At 36.8% G+C, this 23,028-nt stretch overlaps 1 protein-coding gene across 2 annotated transcripts in view; it reads left to right on the top strand.

The window, feature by feature from the left end:
* DNA2 (DNA replication helicase/nuclease 2) overlaps nt 1–21,030 on the top strand; it is a 38,443-nt gene extending 17,413 nt beyond the window's left edge. The window contains exons 7-21 of one of the 2 annotated variants that reach the window (XM_027530765.1): nt 2,745–2,862; nt 4,098–4,257; nt 5,661–5,855; nt 7,355–7,585; nt 10,905–11,021; nt 11,103–11,212; nt 11,503–11,612; nt 12,590–12,814; nt 13,981–14,174; nt 14,276–14,365; nt 14,448–14,652; nt 16,188–16,277; nt 16,904–17,086; nt 19,112–19,258; nt 19,865–21,030. In XM_027530765.1, the coding sequence (XP_027386566.1) occupies nt 2,745–2,862; nt 4,098–4,257; nt 5,661–5,855; nt 7,355–7,585; nt 10,905–11,021; nt 11,103–11,212; nt 11,503–11,612; nt 12,590–12,814; nt 13,981–14,174; nt 14,276–14,365; nt 14,448–14,652; nt 16,188–16,277; nt 16,904–17,086; nt 19,112–19,258; nt 19,865–19,933 (2,244 nt within the window). In that variant the 3' untranslated portion in view covers nt 19,934–21,030. Of the gene's footprint in view, nt 1–2,744; nt 2,863–4,097; nt 4,258–5,660; nt 5,856–7,354; nt 7,586–10,904; nt 11,022–11,102; nt 11,213–11,502; nt 11,613–12,589; nt 12,815–13,980; nt 14,175–14,275; nt 14,366–14,447; nt 14,653–16,187; nt 16,278–16,903; nt 17,087–19,111; nt 19,259–19,864 lie in introns of those variants that run through there. The other variant, XM_027530766.1, reaches the window with a different exon arrangement.
* The last annotated feature ends 1,998 nt before the right edge of the window (nt 21,031–23,028 follow it).

The raw sequence follows: 23,028 nt of genomic DNA, 5'->3' as shown, positions 1-23,028 counted from the left end.
GTTGGCCTTCACAATTGCCTGAAATATTGTATTAATTATAGTGAGTTAACAAATCAAAATAATTAACATAAAGTTATGTGTTTTTTTCTAATTATTTCTGATCCCTCTGCCAACCTCCACATTAGCAGTCTATGGTATGTCCTAGATGGCACCTGCCTTCAGTACTCTTGCCTAGAAAATCTCATGGACGGAAGAGCCTGGTAGCCTGCAGTCCATGGGGTTGCTAAGAGTTGGACACGACTGAGCGACTTCACTTTCACTTTTCACTTTCATGCATTGGAGAGGAAATGGCAACCCACTCCAGTGTTCTTGCCTGGAGAATCCCAGGGACGGGGGAGCCTGGTGGGCTGCTGTTTATGGGGTCGCACAGAGTCGAACATGACTGAAGCGACTTAGCAGCAGCAGCAGCAGACACTTTTAAATAAGCAGATAGAAGCTTCCCTGGTGATCCAGTGTTAAGACCCACACTTCAATGCTGGGGCCTTGAGTTCAATACATGGTTGGGGAACTAAGAGCCTACTGAATTGTATAATCAGGGATTAAAGAGATTTTTCTCTTATTAAGTCTTTCTTGTCATTCTTACTTATGTAACAAATACCAAAGGTAGAAAAATTAAATTTCCCCTATTAGAAGACTCAAATATTTCACTTTAGTAAAACAGATATAGCTGAAATTATGAACAAAGACTTGGTTAGATTAAAGCCCTCTTGAGAAAGGAAAATCATGTCATGATACAAGAAAAGTTGTTTTGGAAGTCAAAGATTTGAAGAAATGTGTTCTATATATAATAGAGGCTGAAAGTTTTCACTTGTTTAAGGACATGTTTGATTGAACTCACTTTTGAATGCTAACAGAAGAGAAATATAAAGGCATTTCAGTGTCTAAAGTGGTCTAGATTCAAAGACCTTTTTTCTAAGGCCACTGCTCTAAATTAAAGTGCCTTCAAGACAAACAATATTATTGTATTTAATTCTGTTTAGTTGGAACTTTTATCTTTGCAAGATGAGAAGTTGCAGGAAGAACTTCTAAGAATATAGTTGTATTTGTTGTATTTTTAAAATGAGAAAATTGATTTGAACAAGGCTCAAACAAATATACTGGTGTGTATATTGCATATTCAGGGTGTAAGAAGCAAGCAGACAGAGAATTATTGTAAATCATTGATATATATATAGGTATTGTGGGTGAGGAAAGATAGATTTCTCATCTTATGGGGTTTGACTTTCTCCACTTTGGTAATGCAGAAAAAGCTTATGTTATAGACTAACTTCATTTAAGGAGGATTTTTATTTTTTAAGTGGGATTATATTCTAAAAATTCATTTCTAAGTTAGAAATTTGGCATTTGAAACGTATTTTCTAAAGGAAAAATATTATATGGAGCTGTGATGTCTAAACCAGCTCACAAAAACCTATTTAACTTGTGAAATAGTTGAATTAAACCTGTGATATAATTGAACTATAATAATGTTGTAAAATTTCATTCCCGCTTCCTTTTATCATTATATGAAGGGAATGTCATTCAGATATTTTTCCCTTTTAATAAATCCCAGAAGCAGAGTCCTCTTCCTTCTGCCTCGGTTCCTGTGTAGGGAAAAATTAACATGGAAGGACCATTAATTTGGATTGACTCTCTTGGTCCACAGCCCCAAGACTCATAAACCTTGTCATTTATGAGTTCATTTTAATTTTTAAAAATTTTATTTGGTTACCTATGCTGTATCTTTGGATACCTATACCATATTCTTGGGCTTCCCTAGTGACTCGGATGGTAAAGAATTCATCTACTGGAAACCTGCGTTCAATCCGTGGGTTGGGAGGATCCCCTGGAAGAGGGCATGGCAAGCCACTCCAGTATTCTTGCCTGGAGAATCCCCTGAAAAGAGGAGCCTGATGGGCTATAGTCCATGTGGTCACAAAGTCCATGGTGGGCTATAGTCCATGGGGATACAACTGAGCACCTAAGCACAGCACGTGCTGTAACAGGCAACACAAGCAGAGTGCCTGTAAGAAGGCCTCCCAAAGCATGTTACATAGGTTTAAATGTTACTGCTAATGTGTTTTCATGAACTAAAGAACTACATCTAACTTGTCTTAGATGGTTTCTCTGAAGAGCGCCACATAAACCTAATGCACTTAATGCCACCTTCTGTTCTGGAAAAAGCAGTAAACTCTGTAGAGTTAGTCTCGTTTGGTTATCACAGTTACTATGACATAAATAATATGCATTTTATAGTGTTTAATTCACTTACTTATTTTAAACAGGGAAAATAGTGTCTAATGACTGTTAACTTCAAAATGTAAAACATCTCTTAATTTCTCTCATACGTTTATTGGAAACCTAAACATTTACTATCTAAGAAAAATTCTAAATATTTATTTTTGTCTGTAAAGTGAGAAATATATACTACGTTTGTTTTGTGGAAATTAAATAGTTGGCATTGAATTTATTGTATTACCTGTACTGAATTCAGATCGTGTTATTTTCAAAATGGAAATAATTTAATTGACCTTTTGATTTTGAAATTATAATATGTATTCAGAATTCCCTGGTGGTCCAGTGGGTGGGACTCTGTGGTTTCACTGCCCAGGGCCTGAGTTTGATCCCTGATGGGGGAACTAGGATCCTACGGTCATGAGGTAGGGCCAAAAAAAAATTTTTAATATATATTGACTGTAAAACATATATGGAAATATAGAAAAATATTAAAGTTTTACTTGACAAAATGTACTTTGTTTTCACAGCTTGTTCTGTATACACTGCTAAGCCAAGAGAGGAGGGCTGACCCAGAGGCCGGCCTGCTCCTCTACCTAAAGACTGGCCAGATGTACCCTGTGCCTGCCAAACATCTTGATAAAAGAGGTTAAGCTGTTTTCTTTCAATTTTATTTCTCAGGGTTTTGTTTTTTCATTGTTTTTTCCCTTTAACTTTTGCTGACACACATTTATACCTGACAATCAATCACTGTGCTTGCTAGGCCTAAAACATTTTGTAATTTATAAGTTGTGGTACTTTTCAAAAAAAAAAGAATTTTGACAGTGTACTATATAATTGAAAACATTATTAACTTTTTTATTATATAAGTTTTTTTTGTGTCATATTTTAGATTCCACATATAAGTGATATCATATGGTATTTGTCTTTCTGACTTACTTCACTTAGTATGATAATCTCTGGGTCCATGTTGCTGCAAATGGCATTATTTAATTCTTTTTTATGGCTGAGTAGTATTTTGTTGTTTATATGTACCACATCTTTATCCATTCCTCTGTCAATGGACATTTAGTTTGGGATTAGCAGATGCAAACTGTTATGTATACGATGGATAAACAATAAGGTCCTATTGAATAGCACAGGGAACTATATTTGATATCCTGTGATAAACCATAATGGAAAAGAGTATGAAAAAAAATATATATGTATAACTGAATCATTTTGCTGTACAGTGGAAATTAGCACAACATTATGAATCAATTATCCCAACAGTATGAATCAATTATCCCTTAATAAAATAAAATTTAAAAAACCTTCCTATACAAAACTTTATTTTAAACTTCCTATCTTATATTTGAGACACTCAGTTCAGTTCAGTCATTCAGTCGTGTCTCACTCTTTGCGACCCCGTGAACCGCAGCACACCAGGCCTCCCTGTCCATCACCAACTCCTCCTGGAGTCCACCCAAACCCATGTCCATTGAGTCGGTGATGCCATCCAACCATCTTATCCTCTGTCGTCCCCTTCTCCTCCTGCCCTCAATCTTTCCCAGCATCAGGGTCTTTTCAAATGAGTCAGCTCTTCCCATTAGGTGGCCAAAGATACCTAATGCACCAAAGGCACCTAATGAGATACTCTAGATAGCTGTATTTTCCCTAGGTTGTTTAAAAACGTTAAAAACTTAATCAAGTGAACCAGAATTGAAAGAAATATACTAAAATGTTAACAGTGGTTATTATTCTGGTGTAGTGGGATACATGAATGTTGCTCCTTCCTTTTTATGTTTTTGAATCTGAAAGTTTTGCTTACATGTAATGGAAAAGATATATAATAAATTTTAATTAATTCTTAGAAAACACCCATCCATTTTTTCCCCCCACAGAATTATTAAGGCTGAGAAATCAGATGGCATTCTCCTTGTTTCACCGTATTAACAAATCTACTGGAGAGAAGACAGAGCTTGCTCCTTTGCCACAAATAATTGAGGAACAGCAAACCTGTAAATACTGTTCACAGATGGGCAACTGTGCTCTCTATAGCAGGTAAACACTGTCTTCTGAAAGTATTAATTCCAGTTAAGTAAGCACTCAACTCAGAATGATTTAACATTTTTGGCTGGTCTGGCATTGATGACTTCATTTTGGTTATTTAAAACGAAGGGAATAGGAAAGAGAAAAAAGCATAGTTAGTTCATATTACATAACAAGCCTATTTCTTTGGAGAAAAATAGAATGCTTTTAAAACTTTTTCCAAAAGTGGATATTTTAATCTTGCGGCATACAGTTTCTGAGGAAATGAAATAATTGTAGAACTTATAGGATATAGTTAAAGATGTAGTATAGGCATTGTAACTTTTCTTAAATGTTATTTCAAGAAATCTTCCATTTTTTAGTTGATATTTTAATTTCAAACCTTTTGTAGTTCAAAACTGGGAAATTGATTTTTTTAGACAATATAATCCAGTAGATCTGTCTTGATATAATCCAGTAGATTGTCTTGTTTATACTTGTATATTTTTCTACATATGGCAAGTTTATTAGCTGTCTTATGAGCAGTTATATGTATTTATACCTTCATTGAGCTTCCCTGGTGGCTCAGATGGTAAAGAATCTGTCTGCAGTGCAGGAGACCCAGGTTTGAACCCTGGGTCAGGAAGATCCCCTGGAGAAGGGAATGGCTACCCACTCCAGTGTTCTTACCTGGAGAATCCCAGAGACAGAGGAACCTGGCGGGCTGCAAGTCCATGAGGTCACAAACAGTTGGACACAATTAAGTGACTAACACACGTACATACTATCATAGGCCAGTGAGAGTCTTGGAGGACGCAAGAAAGTGGTTAGATGCAAATTCAGACTAGGAAACAAGATCAAATCAGAACCAAACTTCTAATTCAGCCTGAAAATTCATATAAAGGACTTTTAAAAGTACGGTTGACCCTTAAACAATGCTGGAGTTGGGGGCGCCAGTCCTCTCTGCAGTCGAAAATCTGAGTATATCTCATAGCTGGCTCTCCACATACAACTGCGTGGTGAGCCAGGATTGAATACAAGGTTTGTCCACATTCTTGTATTCAGCCAATCTTGGATCGTGTAGTGCTATTTACTATTGAAAAAAATCCATGTGTAAGTGGATCCATAGAGTTCAATTCATGTTGTTCAAGAGTCAACTGTATTGGATCAAAAGATCTCTTAATGGCAAAAACCACGAACTTGGGAAATTTGGGACTATAATACAGGCACATTTTTTTGACACCTTGTTTTACTCTCCATGTTTTCTATGCTATCCTATAGCATATTTGCCCCTGAAATGACTTTTTTTAAAAAACTGGGTGCTGTGGTTGTAAAGTATGATGATTGTCACATATGTGTACTTATTTTAGAAATATCTCATTTCATAGCCAGTGAAATGTTTTATATGCATCTCTGACTTGGAGCTTTATCTTTAGGGCGGTTGAACAACAGATGGAAGACAGTTCAGTCCCGACCAGCATGTGGCCCAAAATAAAAGAAGAAACCCAGCATCTCAAGCCTATACACTTAGAGTATTTTAGCCTTTGGTGTCTAATGTTAACCCTGGAGTCTCAATCAAAGGATAATAAAAGAAATTACCAACATATATGGTTAATGCCTGCTTCAGAAATGTAAGTGGTCCATTTAATACAGTAAAACTTAAGTAATGTGGATTAGCCAGTGGGATGAGATTTGTGATTCATAACAAATACAGGTTAAGGACCATGTTAAAGGCATGAAGTTTCATATATTCATGCCAACTCCAGATGGCTGTCAATGAATTTTTTTCTAAGAAGAAAACCATTGTTATTTTTAGTAGATTAAATATACCTCAAGAAATCTTATTTTAAAAATTATTAGTAAAGTTACATCCTTTTTCATCAATGAAAAGAGTGAAAAACTTGAGTATATCATAAGGTGAATTTTAGCATATTGACACAGTAGAAATTAATGAAGTTTTACTGAATATTTTAAATACTACAGTATTTTAAAAGTTTTTTAGTAAGTTTTCATAGAGATTCAAATTCTCTAAAGCATGTCAATATTGTATTTTGTGAGGTCTTTTTTTTTTTTTACAAGTTAGTTATAAAGTTATAATTTTGTGCATTTTGCATAGTATTTTTCTTCAGTAATACTTAGTTGTTTTTGACCCATTCTTTTCTTTTCAGAGTGAATCTTGATAATAATGTGGCTTGAGACCTAAGAACGTTATTTCTTTAATACTAGACTTTAACACAACGTGCCATCACAAGTGAAGAAAGTTGAAGTCATTTTCAATAGACTACATAAGTATAGTAAATATGTCAAATGTGTGCGCCAGCAGACTTCTGCAGTGTAGTATTATAGCAGTGCCCGAGAGACTGTAAACGCTTAATGCTGACTTCTGAGACACAGTGGAATTGTCAGTGTGCTTGCCATTGTTTTAGTAAGAATAATTATAAATTCTCTAGTAAATACTTGGTGATGGACAGGGAGGCCTGGCATGCTGCGATTCATGGGGTTGCAAAGAGTCAGACACGATTGAGCGACTGAACTGAACTGATGTTACTGCTTCCTTCACTTCAGGTTCAGAGTTAGATTATTATGATTTGTCTTCTGTAGTGTTAACATGTGTCAGAACAGGAGGTGGGGGTGTCAGTCAAGAATCAAAGTGCTGATAAGCATGTTGTTCAGAAATCCTCCCTGTGGGTACAGTGAGGGGGATTCTTCCCCCCTCAAAAAAAGAGGGGAGCTCTCTAGCACCTGCTTAGAGATCTGGTGATGAGAGGTTTTTGTTTTGTTTTTTGCCTTGCCACGCGGCTTGTGAGGTCTTAGTTCCCTAACCAAGGATCAAACCCATACTCATCGCAGCGGGAGTGTGAGTATTAACCACTGGACCACCAGGGGAGTCCCGAGAGATTATTATTTTTTAAATAGTATTTATTTATTTATTTGGCAGCACATGAGACCTTCCGACTTCATTGTGGCATGAGGAATCTTTCGTTGCGGCATGTGGAGTCTAGTGCCCTGACCAGGGATCAAACCCAGGTCCCCTGCATTGGGAGCTTGAAGTCTTTGCCATTGCACCACCAGGGAAGTCCTCTGCGAGTGTATTTTAAAATTAATTTCTCTTTTTCTTTCTCTTTCATAGGGAAGAGAGTGGCAGCTGCATTGGGAGCCTGATTAGAATAGAACATGTAAAAACAGTTTGTGATGGACAGTATTTACATAATTTCCAGCGTAAAAATGGAGCCATACCTATCACAAATCTAATGGCAGGTGACAGAATTATTTTAAGTGGAGAAGAGAGAACATTGTTTGCCTTGTCTAGGGGATACGTGAAGGAGATTAACTCAACAACAGTAACCTGTTCATTAGACAGGTGATGAAATGTTCCCTTTTTGGGTGGGGAGGGTAAAGCTTTATTGATAAGTAAACATATACCATACAGTTCATACATTTAAAGTATACAATTCAATGGTGCTTAGTATATTCACCCAGCTATGCAGTTAGCACCAAAATCCATTTTAGAGCATTTTCATTGCCCCTGGAAGACTCCCTGTACCCTGTAGTCACTCCCCCAACCCCTGGCAACCACCAGTTCCCTTTCTATATTTATAGATTTGCCTTTTCTGATTCATACACTTAAGTGGTCTTTTGTGACTGGCTTTTTTTACTTAACATACTATTTCTGAGGTTCATCTTCATATAGTAGCTTGTACCAGTGCTTCATGCCTTTAAAAAAAAATTTAGATAAAATTCACATATCATAAAATTAACCATTAACCATTTTAAACATGCAGTTCAGTGTGTGCGTGCTTAGTCACTTCAGTCGTGTCCGACTCTTTGCAACCCTCTAGATGTAGCATGCCAGGCCCCTCTAATCATGATGATTCTTCAGGCAAGAATACTGGGGTGGGTTGCCATGCCCTCCTCCAGGGGATCTTCCTAACCCATCGATTGAACCTGAGTCTCTTATGTCTCCTACTTTGGCAGGCAGGTTTTTTACCACTAGTGCCACCTGGGAAGCCTATATAGTTCATTGGCATTTAGCAGTTATCCAACTGCTGAAGTTTTGTTTAGTACATTATGTTCCCTAGTAGTAATGTGGACATGTGTGTGTGGGTGTGTGCTCAGTTGCTAAGTTGTGTCCGACTCTTTGTGACCCCAGGGACTATAGCCCGCCAGGCTTCTCTGTCCATGGGATTTTCCATGTAAGAATTCTGAAGTAGGTTGCCATTTCCTTCTCCAGGGTAGCTTCTCAGCCCAGGGACTGAACTCACATCTCCTGCATCTCCTGCATTGGCAGGTGGATTCTTTACCACTGAGCCACCTGGGGAGCCCCATATGGGATGTAATCTTATCTAAATAATTCTCACAACCACATGTGTAGCAGGCGGGACAGATGTCCTGTGTTGGCTGTAACGCTTATTTCTCCTCCTCAGCCCTCTGGGTGCTCACCATTTTGTTCAAATTGCTTTTTTCCATTTATAGTTGTGATATAAAGTATAAATTAAAACAAAGTAAATTAATTTAAAGAAAAGTATTAAGTAAATAGTAGAATAGTTGGTATGAAAATTTGTGATAGAAGCTAATATCTATGTTCGTTAATATCCATATTCTCCTCTTCCTGGACCCCCAGCCTTCCTTGCATTTAAGTGCAGGCATGCGTCACATTTCTCAGTGGATGGAGATCAGTAATTGGGATCCAGAGAGTAACTGCAGTGGAAATATCCAGGCTTGCTCTCCAGTAATGAGTAATCCTGGTTAAGCAGTAACCAGCCCTAGCCCGGGTTTCATGATATTGGAGTATAAGCCGTGATATTTCTGCTGTTTCTTAGGAGTCCCTTCAGTCAGTCCTGTGAGGTATTTATTTAGTACCTAATATGTGTTAGATACTTTGCAAACTCTTGAAGAATTTATAGTCTTGTGGATAACAAATAAATATATATTTCAGTCTAATAGGAAAAGTGTTTGAATTAATGGGAAACAGGAGAGGCATTTAACCCAGTTTTAGGAGGCTCGGGGAAGGCGAGTGAAAAGGGGTTCTAGATGTTCATCCTGTGGGGGAATGTTAGCCCTGTGAAGCAGTGTGGGACGAGTATACCAGACACAGGGGACGGGGTGTGGGAAGGCCTGATGGTGTGAGGTGGGGGGTTCTGCAAAGTGTAGGTAGTAATTACTTTCTGGAATGTAAAAGATAAAGGAGTTATTGGAGAGGTCAGGTCATAGAAGGGTTTATATACCCTGTTAAGTGAACAAAAGAATGATAATCAGATTTGCATTTTCTCTGTGAATGCACTGTGGAGAATAGAGTTAATCAGAGGCGGCAACACTGAAAGCAGAGGAACCAGGTGCCTGCTATAGTGGCCGAGGCTTGAGGTGATTGAGGGCAAGGTAGTTTTGATGGAGAAGGTCGAATGCCTTTGAGAAGTATTTGGAAAGTAAAATTGTCTGACACTGAGATCCTGATTGGATCTGCAGGGTGGGAGAGGGAAGGATCAAGACAGTCATGTAGATACAAGAGCCATTACCTAAGGTCAGGTCCACAAGAAGAGGATAAGGCTTCAGCAGGGATAAAGAGTTGTTCAGTTTTGCAAACTTTGACTGCCTGAGTTTTAGCTCAGTGGAAAAATCTTGCTGCTTGCTGGACATTCAAAGCTGAAGCTTGGATGAGAAATGGGGTAGGAGAGGAATGTTAGGTCAGGCCTGGTGATGTAGATTTGGGATTCAGATGGAGGCATGGGACCAGTGGGGAAATGACAAGAAAGAACGGTACAGAGGACCATGGAAGGGACCTCGGGAACATCACAGGTTAGCCTGACAGAGGAGTGGGAGAAGCCTTTGGGAAAGAGACATGTACTCCAGGCCTGAGGAGGCAGGGGCCATATGCTCAGGATCCTGCTGGGGGTGGTGAGCCCAGGTTGAAGTTCAAGGAAGGCCAAGTGAGTTGTCAGCAGATGTTGCAGGTTTTGGATTATTAACTGCCTTTTTTATTATTATTATTTATTTATTTGGCTGCTCCAGGTCTTAGATGCAGCAAGCGAAAGTTTTACTTGTGGCATATGAAGTCCTAGTTGTGGCATGTAGGATCTAGTTCTCCAACCAGGGATTGAACCTGAGCCCCCTACGGTGGGAGCTCAGAGTCCCAGCCACTGCCTTTTGCCTTCCCCTATTCTGTTTGCTCACCAGTCCAGGGCCTTAGCCTGCCTTTGGTTGGCAAGTATGTATTAGGGGCTGGTAGCCATTTTCATAGTTATTCTGGCCCATTTACTTTTTACTTCTTTTTATTTTTGGTTGCACTGGGGTCTTCATTGCTGTGCGTGGACTTTGTCTGGTTGTGGAGAGTGGGGCTACTCCCTAGTTGCACTGTGTGGGCTTCTCACTGTGGTGGCTTCTCTTGTTTCGGGGCACGGGTTCTAGGTGCAAAGGCTTCAGTAGTTGCGGCATTCGGGCTCAGTAGTTGGAGCTCCCGGGCTCTACAAGTGAACTCGAGAGCACAGTCTCAGTAGTTGTGGCGCATGGGCTTATTTGTTCTGCAATATGTGGAATCTTCCCAGACCAGGGATCAAACCCATGTCCCTTGCAGTGGCAGGAAAATTCTTATCTTCTGTATCATCAGACAGCAACGCATTTCTTATACCGACCCACTGACTATGTTAAATGAAAAATATTCACATACATATGTTTTGCTGTTTCAGGAACTTGTCAGGACTCCCAGAATCAACTTTGTTCAGATTGGACCAGGAAGAAAAAAATTGTGATATAGATACCCCATTAGGAAATCTTTCTAAACTGATGGAAAATACTCGTGCCAGGTTTGTAACAATAAATGAATCTGAATATCACTCCATTTTCCTGAGGAATATTATAAAAAGCACTTTTTTTTTGCTTTTCAGCCAAAAACTTCGAGATTTAATTATTGACTTTCGTGAACCACAGTTTATATCCTACCTCAGTTCTGTTCTTCCACATGAGGCAAAGGACACAGTTGCCTGCATTCTGAAAGGTATGTTATAATCAACATGCCTGTGTCCATTAATTTTTCTTGGTTCTATTTATAATGTAATCTATATTATAGTCCAGTATCTTAATAATTTATTAAGCTTCTAATTATGGTTTTTAGACAGCATCGCTTTAGAAGTAGTTTACATGTGACTTTTAATATCACCATGATATTTCCTTACTTTGAGAAGACTATTGAAGAACAGACTAGAACACAGGCTGCTTTTCTTATAGTTAAGTTGCTCATTGAAAATTCAACACTCTTATTCCTATTATTTTTAAATTTAAATGTAGGTTTGAATAAGCCTCAGAGGCAAGCCATGAAAAAGGTACTTCTTTCAAAAGACTACACCCTCATCGTGGGCATGCCGGGAACAGGAAAAACAACTACAATATGTACTCTTGTAAGAATTACTACTCTTTTGCTTAGAAACTGGGTATTTAAATCCATTTCTCTTCAGTTCAGAGAACGTAATACCGGATGTCAAAAGGGCTGAATTTCAAATCAAAATGTCTTTGTTTCAAACTAAGAATGACATGAGAAATAGAAAAACTAAACTATTATAACTATTACCATACATTACCATACCATTACAACCAGTAGTTGTAATCATCATGTATATACCTTGCATTTAAGATTGTCTAAAATCTCTGTGTTTTTCTTCACTTTAAAAAATGACAAGTTGTACGAGGAGGTTGAAATAGATTCTTTTTAAAAAAAAAAATTATTTATATGTTTGGCTGCACCAGAGGTTAGTTGCAGCCTTCAGGATCATTAGTTGTGGCACGTGGGATCTGGTTCTCTGACCAGGGACCGAACTCGGGCCGCCTGCATTGGGAGCACAGAATCTTAGCCACTGGACCGCTAGGGAAGTCCCTGATACAGATTCTTATTGAATTTTTTTTTCATGTCAGTAAATTTCTGAGCAGTCTTAGAATAATGATGATGATGGCACCACATATTTACTGATTGATACTTTGTGCCAGGCACTAGTTAAAGTTTATATGTACTCAATTTTGTCATGATATAATTAATATATTGGTAACATATCATTGATAACATGATAATAATGCCATGTTACTTTCATAAGACATTTTGGCTTTATAATTTTTTAAAAAGTTACTTTGGGGAATTCCTTGGCAGTCCATTGTTTAGGACTCTATGCTTTCACTGCCAAGGTCCCAGGTTCGATCCCTGGTGGGGGAACTAAGATTCCTCGAGCTGTGCAGTCAGAAAAAAAAAAAAGGCAATGAAAAGTTACTTGGCTTGGCTCTTAGATATGCTTCCTGTTGTTTTCTAATTCTTTTTGAAAAATATAAATGTTAAAAATTATCAGGAGCTAAAAGTAATGATCTTTTCCATTCTTTTGTTTATTAATAGGTAAGAATTCTCTATGCCTGTGGTTTTAGTGTTTTGTTGACCAGCTATACACACTCTGCTGTTGACAATATTCTTTTGAAGTTAGCAAAGTTTAAAATTGGATTTTTGCGCTTGGGCCAGATTCAGAAGGTACATCCAGATATCCAAAAATTTACAGAGGAGGAAATTTGCAGATCAAAGTCCATTAAATCTTTAGCTCTTCTAGAAGAACTCTACAACAGTCAAGTAAGTACAATTATTGTATAATCATACTGACAGTAATTTTTGCTGTCAGAATGAGGGGAGAAATGGCACTTTGAGAAATCCAGTTGCATTGACTGAATTTGCAGATTCATTTATATAAACCATAAGACCAGTTTATGAGTTTATAGTTTGCTCTTTGATTCTGAACTGAAACAAGGTTTCTGGTCTATTTTTCAGGGCTCCCATCTTCTAGTTTAAAATATCCTGGTAAAGGAAAACTGTTTCTCTCTACTCACACTTCTGACACTAACTATGTAGAGTTAGTGGAGGCTCCACAAGTTAAGGGCAGTCCCACAAGACTGTCCCCTACTTCAGTTCTGAATTGCAAGTTCAGATCTCCTGTGCCCATTTTGGGAATTCCTATGTCTTCCTCCTTGGGTTCCATAATTTGCTTGAATGACTCACAGAATGCAAGAAAGTCACCTTATTAGCATGAACTCAGGCATGGTTAAAAGGGGCTTATCAGTCTGCCCTTTGGAACTCTGAGGAGATCTAGGAGGCTGAAGCTTTTATCCTACAAATAAGAAATGAGGGACCTAGAAAGGCTTTTTTGCCCAGGAGGGCCCCGTAAAGTCCTGCTTGGTTTCATATATCGTATGTGATCTTTTGGGATTGGAATTTTTCACTTAGAATGTTCCAAATGTCTGAAATCTGGGATATGTGAGGCAAAAAGAAAACCCAGGGAACAAACTACTATGCTGTTCCTCATGTCCCAAGCTCTCCAGCTGATTTACCTTTTCTCTACCTTTCAGAGGCTTTATAGTTTTATATATAATGTCTGGGGTTTTTAGTTGTACTTTGTGGGAGGGAAAAGTACTCCATCTTACCAGAAGTGAAGTCCTAGTTCACATTAAAAAAAAAAAAAAAAAATCCTTAACTTACTGCCTCTTGAAATGTTCAGATTTCCATTTTGATAGATCTAAACTTGAGCATTGTTATTGTGTCTGGAAAATTAACTTGATTTTTAAAAATTTATAGAAAAAAAAAGTTTGTATGTTGTAAGTGTTTCTAAATTAAAAAACATTGGGGATTTCTGTTTGGGAGCACAAAGAGCTCTTTTTTGATCTTTTAATTTCAAACATGGGAAAAACAAGGTTTATTTCTTGGACATATTAAATACCTGATCTATTTTTTTTCTTTGTGTTTAGCTTATAGTTGCAACAACATGTATGGGAATAAACCATCCCATATTTTCTCGTAAAACTTTTGATTTTTGTATAGTGGATGAAGCCTCTCAAATTAGCCAGCCTGTTTGCCTAGGGCCACTTTTTTTTTCACGGAGATTTGTGTTGGTGGGGGACCATCAGCAGCTTCCTCCCCTGGTGTTAAACCGTGAAGCAAGGTAAGTAGACATTAAGGTTTCAGTTTTAAACTAGATACTTGTTTAAGTAGACTGATAATAAGTTCAGTAGACTGATAATCCTGAATTTGATTCGTTGACAGAGCTCTTGGCATGAGTGAAAGCTTATTCAAGAGGCTGGAGCAGAATAAGAATGCAGTTGTACAGTTAACTGTGCAATACAGAATGAACAGGTATTTGTAACAGTGTCAGCTATGAGTGATTTTCATATTTGTGTTCATCACCAAACTAAAATTATTTTTGTAATTCCCTTAGTAAAATTATGTCCTTAAGTAATAAACTGACGTACGAAGGAAAGCTGGAGTGTGGATCAGATAAAGTGGCCAATGCAGTGATAAACCTGCCTAACTTTAAAGATGTAAAGCTGGAACTGGAGTTTTATGCTGATTATTCAGAAAATCCTTGGCTGATTGCAGCATTCGAGCCAAACAATCCTGTCTGTTTTCTTAATACACACAAGGTAAAACACACACACACAAACTAACATTTCCTTCGTTTTTCTCCGTTTGCCCTATCATTTAAATTCCTCCGTTTCAATAGCGATTGCTTCATTACAGCTTATGAGTTAAAGCTAGTCTGCTTCTTGTGCTTTCACACAAAAGAATCTTTTTTTCTACAGATTCACTATCTTTGGGAGGAGGTTTATTCTGGTGATTGATATAGATGTCAAATTGTTTTGAAGTAGGAAAGCTAGAAAGTGAACGCAAGTGTATAATTACATTTCCTAGAAAAGTAATTGGCATTGATACTGTCAAAAGTTTGGGTTTACAAATGGACAGAAGGTAAGATAAACTGATGTTCTTTTCAGGACCTTTAAAAAAAAAAAGAGACTTTATGTTCCAGAGCAGTTTTAGGCCCACAGCAAAACTGAGCTAAAAGTAACAGAGATTTCCCACGTGTCTCCAGATCCCACATATGCACCTAAAGACCTCTTTATGAATTTATCATTAAAAAATCTGCACAAGGACTTTAAATGACTTGGTTCTTATTTCTAGGAACTAAGAATAAAGTTTTGACTCTGTGTTCCTACAGTTTGTTTTCTATACTGCTTCTCATTATTGATTTGGAAATCTTTACATAAGTTCAACATAAGTTCAAAATATAGGCATCAATTTGATCTATGTATATCATTCTTAATATAATTATATATTTTGTTATTAAGATGGGTGGAGTCAACGGTTATTAAAAATAGGGCCTTACCATTCATGTACCATGCTGGAATTTTCATTGTCTTGGACGTTGCTCTAGTGTTTCAGAATGAAGAATCATTCTCATAAATGACTGCTTTTATATTTTTATGTAATTAAAATTTTTATTTTATTTTTTATTGAGGTATAGTTGATATGACTGCTTTTATAAACCACAACTCTAATCTGTTAGTTAGAAGTTATAATTATTAACCTCACCAGTGATTTTTAGATTCTTTATTTTTGCTACTCACATTTCCTATCTCTTGGCATCAGGATTCCAAATAAGTTATATTAAAATTAATCAAGGTGATGTAGGGGTGATGTAGGAGCAAAATAATCCTTTAAAATTTTTACTAGGGGTGGTGGAAACTGGGGAACTTTATGGCTCTATTATTTGTATAAAAAGTAACAAGAAAATGGAAAGAACACAGATATTGGAGCCAGATCTAAGTTGAATCTTAGTGCCACGGTGTATTGTAAGGCTTGGGCAGGTTACTTATCTCTTCTGGCCTTTGATGCCTATAAAATGGGGGATAACACAGTAATGTATGTGAAGCTCAGTGTATGGTCGACTTTCGTAGAGATTTTAGTATGAACTTTATGTAGCATGTTTAAGATGGGTTTCCTTCTAAAAGTGACTAATATCATTCATTTTTGTCAATTCTTTTGCATTCAACTTTAAGAGGAAGATATTTTTCATCTGTGCCCGTATCTGGTAGTACTGTCTCTGTGGCCACTTGTATACTGACAGTACTCTTTACTTCAGAAATTGTTTCACAAGCAGGATGCATATTTTTCTGTTTAGGTTCCAGCACCAGAACAAGTTGAAAAGGGAGGTGTCAGTAATATAATGGAAGCCAAACTCGTTGTTTTCCTGACGTCAGTTTTTATTAAGGTAACTTAAAATTGAATTTTGAGGGCAAATTAATATTAAGGTTCAGAGTAATAGAATGTTAGAATTCATGGAACTTTAGATCTAGCATTAACTTCTGTTGATTAAGATAAGAGGACTGAAGCCTGAATGTTTTTATTTTGACAACATTTATCTAAGACAGTAATTACTGTATCTAATACAGTAATGGCATTTTGGGTTTCCACTGAGGATAAGTTTCTGTAACATCAGATAATTCTGATTGTGTCAATTTAGTGCAGAAGTCAGTATGATTGGAGATTGGAAACTTCAGTGAAAAGGGAAAGCAGAAAGTAAAATTTATTTCTTTGTACTTTTTTGGTATGGCATCACTGCTCTGGTGGCATACAAACCATTTATATTGCCATGAACTTCTTAAAATTCAGGGAGCAGCGTTTGCGGAAATTATTTCCTCTCAGGAAATGTAGATGTAGCCTTAGAGTAATTCAATATTTATTTCCTCCTTGTAGGAACATGTGTTATACATAGGAACATGTATTATAAACATCAGTTGTCACATTATGTAAACATTTAATAAATTTAGTAAAGTTTAAATAGCAAAAGTCAGGATTTTTTTCATTTTAAATTGTGTTCTTTTCTGTTTAAAACAGGCTGGTTGTAAACCCTCTGATATTGGTATCATTGCACCATACAGGCAGCAGTTAAAGGTCATCAGTGACTTATTGGCACAGTCTTCTGTTGGGATGGTCGAAGTTAATACAGTTGACAGGTACCAAGGAAGAGACAAAAGTATCGTTGTAGTATCTTTTGTTAGAAGCAATGAAGATGGAACTGTGAGTTGATTGTATTTTCTGCTTTGCTTTCTGATTTTTAATTTCTATTTGTTTGGGACATTATTTACCTCTCTTCTTTAAAATTATGTTAAAAAACCACATAGCATAAAATTTGCCATCATAACTGTCTTTAAGTGTACAATTCACAGGTATGAAGTATATTGACAGTGTGTGCAGCTGACCTCCAGAACCTTTTCATTTTGCAAAACAAATTCTATATCCATGAATAACCACTCCTTAATTCCCTCTCTGTTCATTTCCTGTCAACCACTTTCTATCTCTGTGAATTTGACAGAACTTTATGAATTCATTAATTTTCCACGTAAGTGGTATCATACAGTATTTGTCCTTTTGTAAGTGGCTTATTTCACTTGTCATAATGTCTCAAGGTTCATCCATATTGTAGCATGTAACAGAATTTTCTTTTAAAGTCTGATGGTTATTCCATTGCATGTATATACCACATTTTGTTTATCAGTTCATCCATTAGTGGACATTTGGGTTGCTTCCACCTTTTGGTTATTATGTTTGGCGCATTTTAAACATATAAACTTTCCTAGCTTACTTTCAAATTTGTAGATAATTCCAGGCTGATTTTTTTTTGTGCTTTTATCTCTCCTTGACTTATTTTTCTTGACTATGTGATACCTGCATATAGTTTTTAAAATACACAGAGTAAAAAGTCTCCCTTCTTCCCTGTTACTCTTCTACTCAGTTCTTACCCTCACATGTTTGGTTTTTTGGATTGTTTGTTTTTGCTAACCTTCTAGAATTTCTTTAAGCATATGTAAGCACATGAATCAGTATTCATGTTTCCCTCCTTTGGGCACAAAAGGTAATATATACACTATTCTGGACTTTGCCTTTTCCACTTAATAATAGAGCTTGGAGATCTTTACATGTCATTACACAGAAAGAGATTTCATTCTTCTCTTAAAGGTGCAAAGTTTTCCACTGTATATATGAATCGTGGTATATTTAACCACTCCTTTGAGTCCTCTATGAGTTTTTATTACATTTAAAAACAATACTACAATAAGTGGAGACAACTTCAGTTCTTTATGATACGTATTTAATGTTTGAAAATTTTATTTGTTTTTATTTTTTTGCTGCACTGTAGGGCATGTGGCAGAGAAGGCAATGGCACCCCACTCCAGTACTTTTGCCTAGAAAATCCCATGGACGGAGGAGCCTGGTAGGCTGCAGTCCATGGGGTCGCTAGAGTCAGACACGACTGAGCGACTTCCCTTTCACTTTTCACTTTCATGCATTGGAGAAGGAAATGGCAACCCACTCCAGTGTTTTTGCCTGGAGAATCCCAGGGACAGGGGAGCCTGGTGGGCTGCCGTCTATGGGGTCGCACAGAGTCGGACATGACTGAAGCGACTTAGCAGCAGCAGCAGCAGCAGGGCATGTGGGATCTTAGTTCCCTGACCAGGGATTGAACCTGTGCCCCCTGCATCAGAAGTGCAGAGTCTTAACCACTGGATTGCCAAGGAAGTCCCTAAAATTTATTTTTTAATATATTTAAAATTTTAAAATACATTTTCATTATACATATTTAATCATTTAAAATTATGGCAAATATATCATTGTTGTCGTTGCTTAGTCACTAAGTCGTCTTTAACTCTTTTTCGACCCTCTGGACTGTAGCCCACCAGGCTCTTCTGTCCATGGGATTTCCCAGGCAAGAATACCGGAGTGGGTTGCCATTTCCTTCTCCAGGGTATCTTCCCAACCTAGGGATCAAACCCATATCTCCTGCACTGGCAGGCAGATTCTTTACCATTGACCCACTAGGGAAGCCCCATGGATATCACACCCACAATAAAATACTTGAGGTTGGCATCATGGGCAAGTTTTTTTGTGTTTTTTTTTTCCGCAACTGTCTGCACTTTGAATGTGTTGATGAATCTTTTTTGGAATATGTTTTTGAAAGTAGGAAGATGGCTCAATAAAAACTGTTCTTTTTCAGAAAAACCTCAAATAAGAAAACTCAAAGAATGAAAATTATCTTTCTTTCAGCTTGGTGAATTGTTGAAAGATTGGCGACGTCTTAATGTCGCTATAACCAGAGCCAAACATAAGCTGATTCTCCTGGGATGTGTGCCCTCACTAAGCCGTTACCCTCCTTTGGGGAAGCTACTTAATCATCTCAACTCAGAAAAATTAATATCCTTTTCGTTTTATATACGGTCACATTTGATTGTGCTATGTGAGTACTTTATGTATTTGTAGCAATTAAAACTAAGTGTCTTGTGTTTTCCATGGGCATATTTCAAAAGACCTGATTCTACAAAGGAGAGAGAAAACAATTCACAGGAACTAGGTCAATGCAACAAGTGAAATAATGAAGGTGATGGAGAAGAATAGTTTGTGAAATGAGAAAGAGGAACAAAGGGACTTGATTTCTCGCCCCGGAAACAGAGTGCATGTTTCCTAGAACACATCTAGGAAAACTGGTATCCCTTCAGGTTCCTCTCACCTCGATAACCTTAAAAAATATACATCTGGGACAAAGTATTATATTTAAAAATGGAGATTATTTCTTGTCATGTCGTAGATAATTTTAAAAATAGATCATCTCTTTAAAAAATTATATAAAGGTCTCACACTAAGACAGGTAAATCATATTGCTTAAGTACATTATTATCCATAGAGTGTCACAAAAATACAAGTTTTCTAGTAGCCTTGTTAAAATTACAGAATGTTAATAATGTCATATGTTTTAATGTAGTTCCACATTGTGTTAAATATATCTTCCTTAATTTATTTTATATCATTGATCTTCCATCAGGAGAACATGAAAGCCTTTTTCATCTATTGGGTGATTTCCAAAGAAAATAAAGCCCTGTTTTCCTTGCTTTTTTCATACCATGATGATCTCCTTTAACTATTGCTTATTATTTATAATTTGGATATGCTATAAAATCAGTGACTGGTTACACTGTGATGATAACTTTTATCCCAAGGGTAAGAAATGATGTAAATATATATACTCATTCAGAGTTCCAGTTTTTGGTTTTATTTATTTTTTTGGTATAACCTTGTTAAACATAACTCTACAACATTTAACATAGAATTAATTTTTTCAGTACAGGTGTACCCAAAACTAAAAAGTCTAAATTTATAGGCATTATACATGTGTCTCTGTAAGACGCAGAGTTTGATACACTTCTACCAGCTTTTAAAGATGGATTAACTTTTCAATCTGAGGTTTAAACTTTTAAGTTTAGATTTTTAAGATTAATTTGATCTTGTAGATTTTTATCCTGTTTTATTTGAAAAACTAGGTAAGAAAATGGATTTGTTTTTGTCATTTAAGCACAATCTTGTGATAATGAAAAGTATGATTCTCTTCTGTATTTTGAGGTCCCTGATCCAATTTTTTCCTGACTTTTGCTTTCTGTTATCAGAGATGTTTTACAAAACTTTATACTTAGTGTTTTAAATTATTACTTATAAATTTATTATTTCCAACTAATTTCCCTTACTCTCCTAGTTATTTCCCCTTCCTCTCCCACTTTTTATTTTCAGTTTTTAGTGTTTTAGAGTAGATTTTGATATTAAAGAAAATAACAATTATTATTCTTTTGGGAAAAAATTTTGCTGAATTGATGACAAAAAAGGTGTATCCCTATTTTCACCTATTTATGTTCATATGCCCCTTTGTTTTGGGGCATTACTCAATTTTCCTTTTTTGTATGAAGATGTTTTACAAAACAGAATTATCTCAAGGTGCTTAGTTACTTATATGGTGACCAATTTTAGTGTATCCACCTTTGGGGGAGGATCTCTCATTTCTTTCCAAGTTGTTTTGTTTGTTTGTTTGTTTTTTTTTTTAATGAGAAGTACATTAGAAATTGTTGCCTCTACCACACCTGTTTTTTAAAAATTATAACTTGATGTTTTTATTAAATAAATTTTTTTTTACTCTAAGATCACACTGTGTCAATGATTAATACTAAATAATAATTAAGTTCAGGGTTGTCCACCATTTTTTCCAGTATTGAGAAGTGAAATATTGACAATGTTCTAAAGCTGAAACCAAGGCGTGCTGACATGCATAGGATGGAGCTAATCACGGAGAGACTATGGATTCGACAGGAAAAACAAGGAAGTTGCAGAGATAAGGCTTAAATATTGGTTGGTTATCATTAATTTACATAACAGGAATGAATCTAAGATAATTTCAGTTCCTAGAATAAGAAAATTCTTTGGCTTCACTAATGGCTGCTTTACAGATTTGTATGGCCTGCACAGTAAAGCCCAATGGAAGAAGAACCTAGGGAGGAGTTCCATGTTTCTTGTCATTTGGGAATCTGTATTGATTACAAGATTCTAAGCACTTATTTCAAAGAAATAGGACTCATCTTTTATACATAAGATGCTGTGAGTTGGCGGGATTGAGTGAGCTGGAAGTTAAACCCAGACTGGGCCCTCAAATTGTTAATAATGCAGTTTATGCCATCCATGCCAAGGACTAAGGCGGCAATGGCTACCAGTCACTGATGTTATCGGATACTCACTTTGTGCAGGTCCACGTCAAGAGCACCATTAGCCTAGACAAGGTCTTCCTTATGGTGGCAAGCCAGGTTGTGAGGAAAGGGTAGCCATTCCAGTGTCCCCATTCCTGAATCAGCTCCGAGTTCCTGTCTCCTGAGTTCTCTTGCTGCCTCTTCTGGTTCTCTTCTTTTCTTCTTCATCTCTCACTTTCTAAAGACTGGTCTTTCCCAGAGCTCTGTGTTTGGTCTGGTCCTGTTCTCCCTCCTTGGACAGTCATTGGCTTCAACCATCACCTTTGTGGCTGTTAACCAAATCTGTATACTCAGAACAGACTAATATTCTAGTTTAAAATTGTTCAGTGTAATAAGGTTTAAACATACACCCTAATTCCAAATTCTGTTCAATACAAGGTGACTAGAGTATCTGGCAAATGTGTATTTTGGAGCTTAACATCTCCCTCGAAGAGATATTTCTTAGCTTTAAATAAAGTGAGTCTATTACTGAACAAGATTTGTTTACTACTTGTTACAATGGGGGGAAAGCAATCTAGGAAATAAAACTTTTCCTTTGTTCTCATGGTTTTCTAAAATAAATATATAATCTTAATTTTACTTGCTTTTCTAAATGCACTTAGAATACAAGTCCCTCCTTTTGTACTCATCATTTGGAGAGGAGAAAAATGAACATTCATTCATTTCAGTGTTTAACAGCAAGATAATGGAAGGGGTTAGACATGTGAGTTTTAGACTCCTTGAAGCACTGTAAAAATCACAGACAGGGACTTTTTTTGTCTAGCGGTTAAGACTCTATACTTCCAACGCAGGGCATGAGGGTTAAATCCCTGGTTGGGGCACTAAGATCCCACATCCCTCGGGATATGGCCAAAAAGTTAAAAAAAAAATACCCACAGATGTATTTTGAGATTATAAAAATAGAGGCTACTTTTTTATTAGTTCAGCTTATGGTTGTGTCAGTAGTACTGTGACTTTGGGCAAGTTATTTAATCTTTTCTGAGGTTAGTTTTATCTGTAAAACAGAAGTAATTCCTTTCTCATGGGGTGGTTCTGAAAATCAAACGAGGCGTTGGCCTAGGAACTGACAGCCAAAGAAATGAAACTTGACATTATCTTTAATCACTAAAATTCTGGGTGCAATAACAGGCCTAAATATGAAAGGCAAAACTATCATTCTTTTTTAAAATATTTATTTGTTTGCACGGGGTCTTAGTGGCAGCACCCTGGGATCTTTAGTTGTGGCATGCAGAATCTAGTTCCCTGACTGGGGATTGAACCCAGACCCTCTGCATTTGTGAGCTTGGAGTCTTAGTTGCTGGCCCACCAGGGAAGTTCTTGTAATTAGTAAAAGAAAAAAATCTTCATAACTTTGGAATAAGGAGGCTCCTTAAGATACTAAGGCATAAACTATAAATTCACTAC

Source organism: Bos indicus x Bos taurus, chromosome 28, assembly GCF_003369695.1.
Source record: "Bos indicus x Bos taurus breed Angus x Brahman F1 hybrid chromosome 28, Bos_hybrid_MaternalHap_v2.0, whole genome shotgun sequence".
Lineage (NCBI taxonomy): Eukaryota > Metazoa > Chordata > Mammalia > Artiodactyla > Bovidae > Bos > Bos indicus x Bos taurus.
The sequence above is the reverse complement of the archived record's forward strand: the minus strand, read 5'-3'. Positions and strand labels throughout refer to the sequence as shown.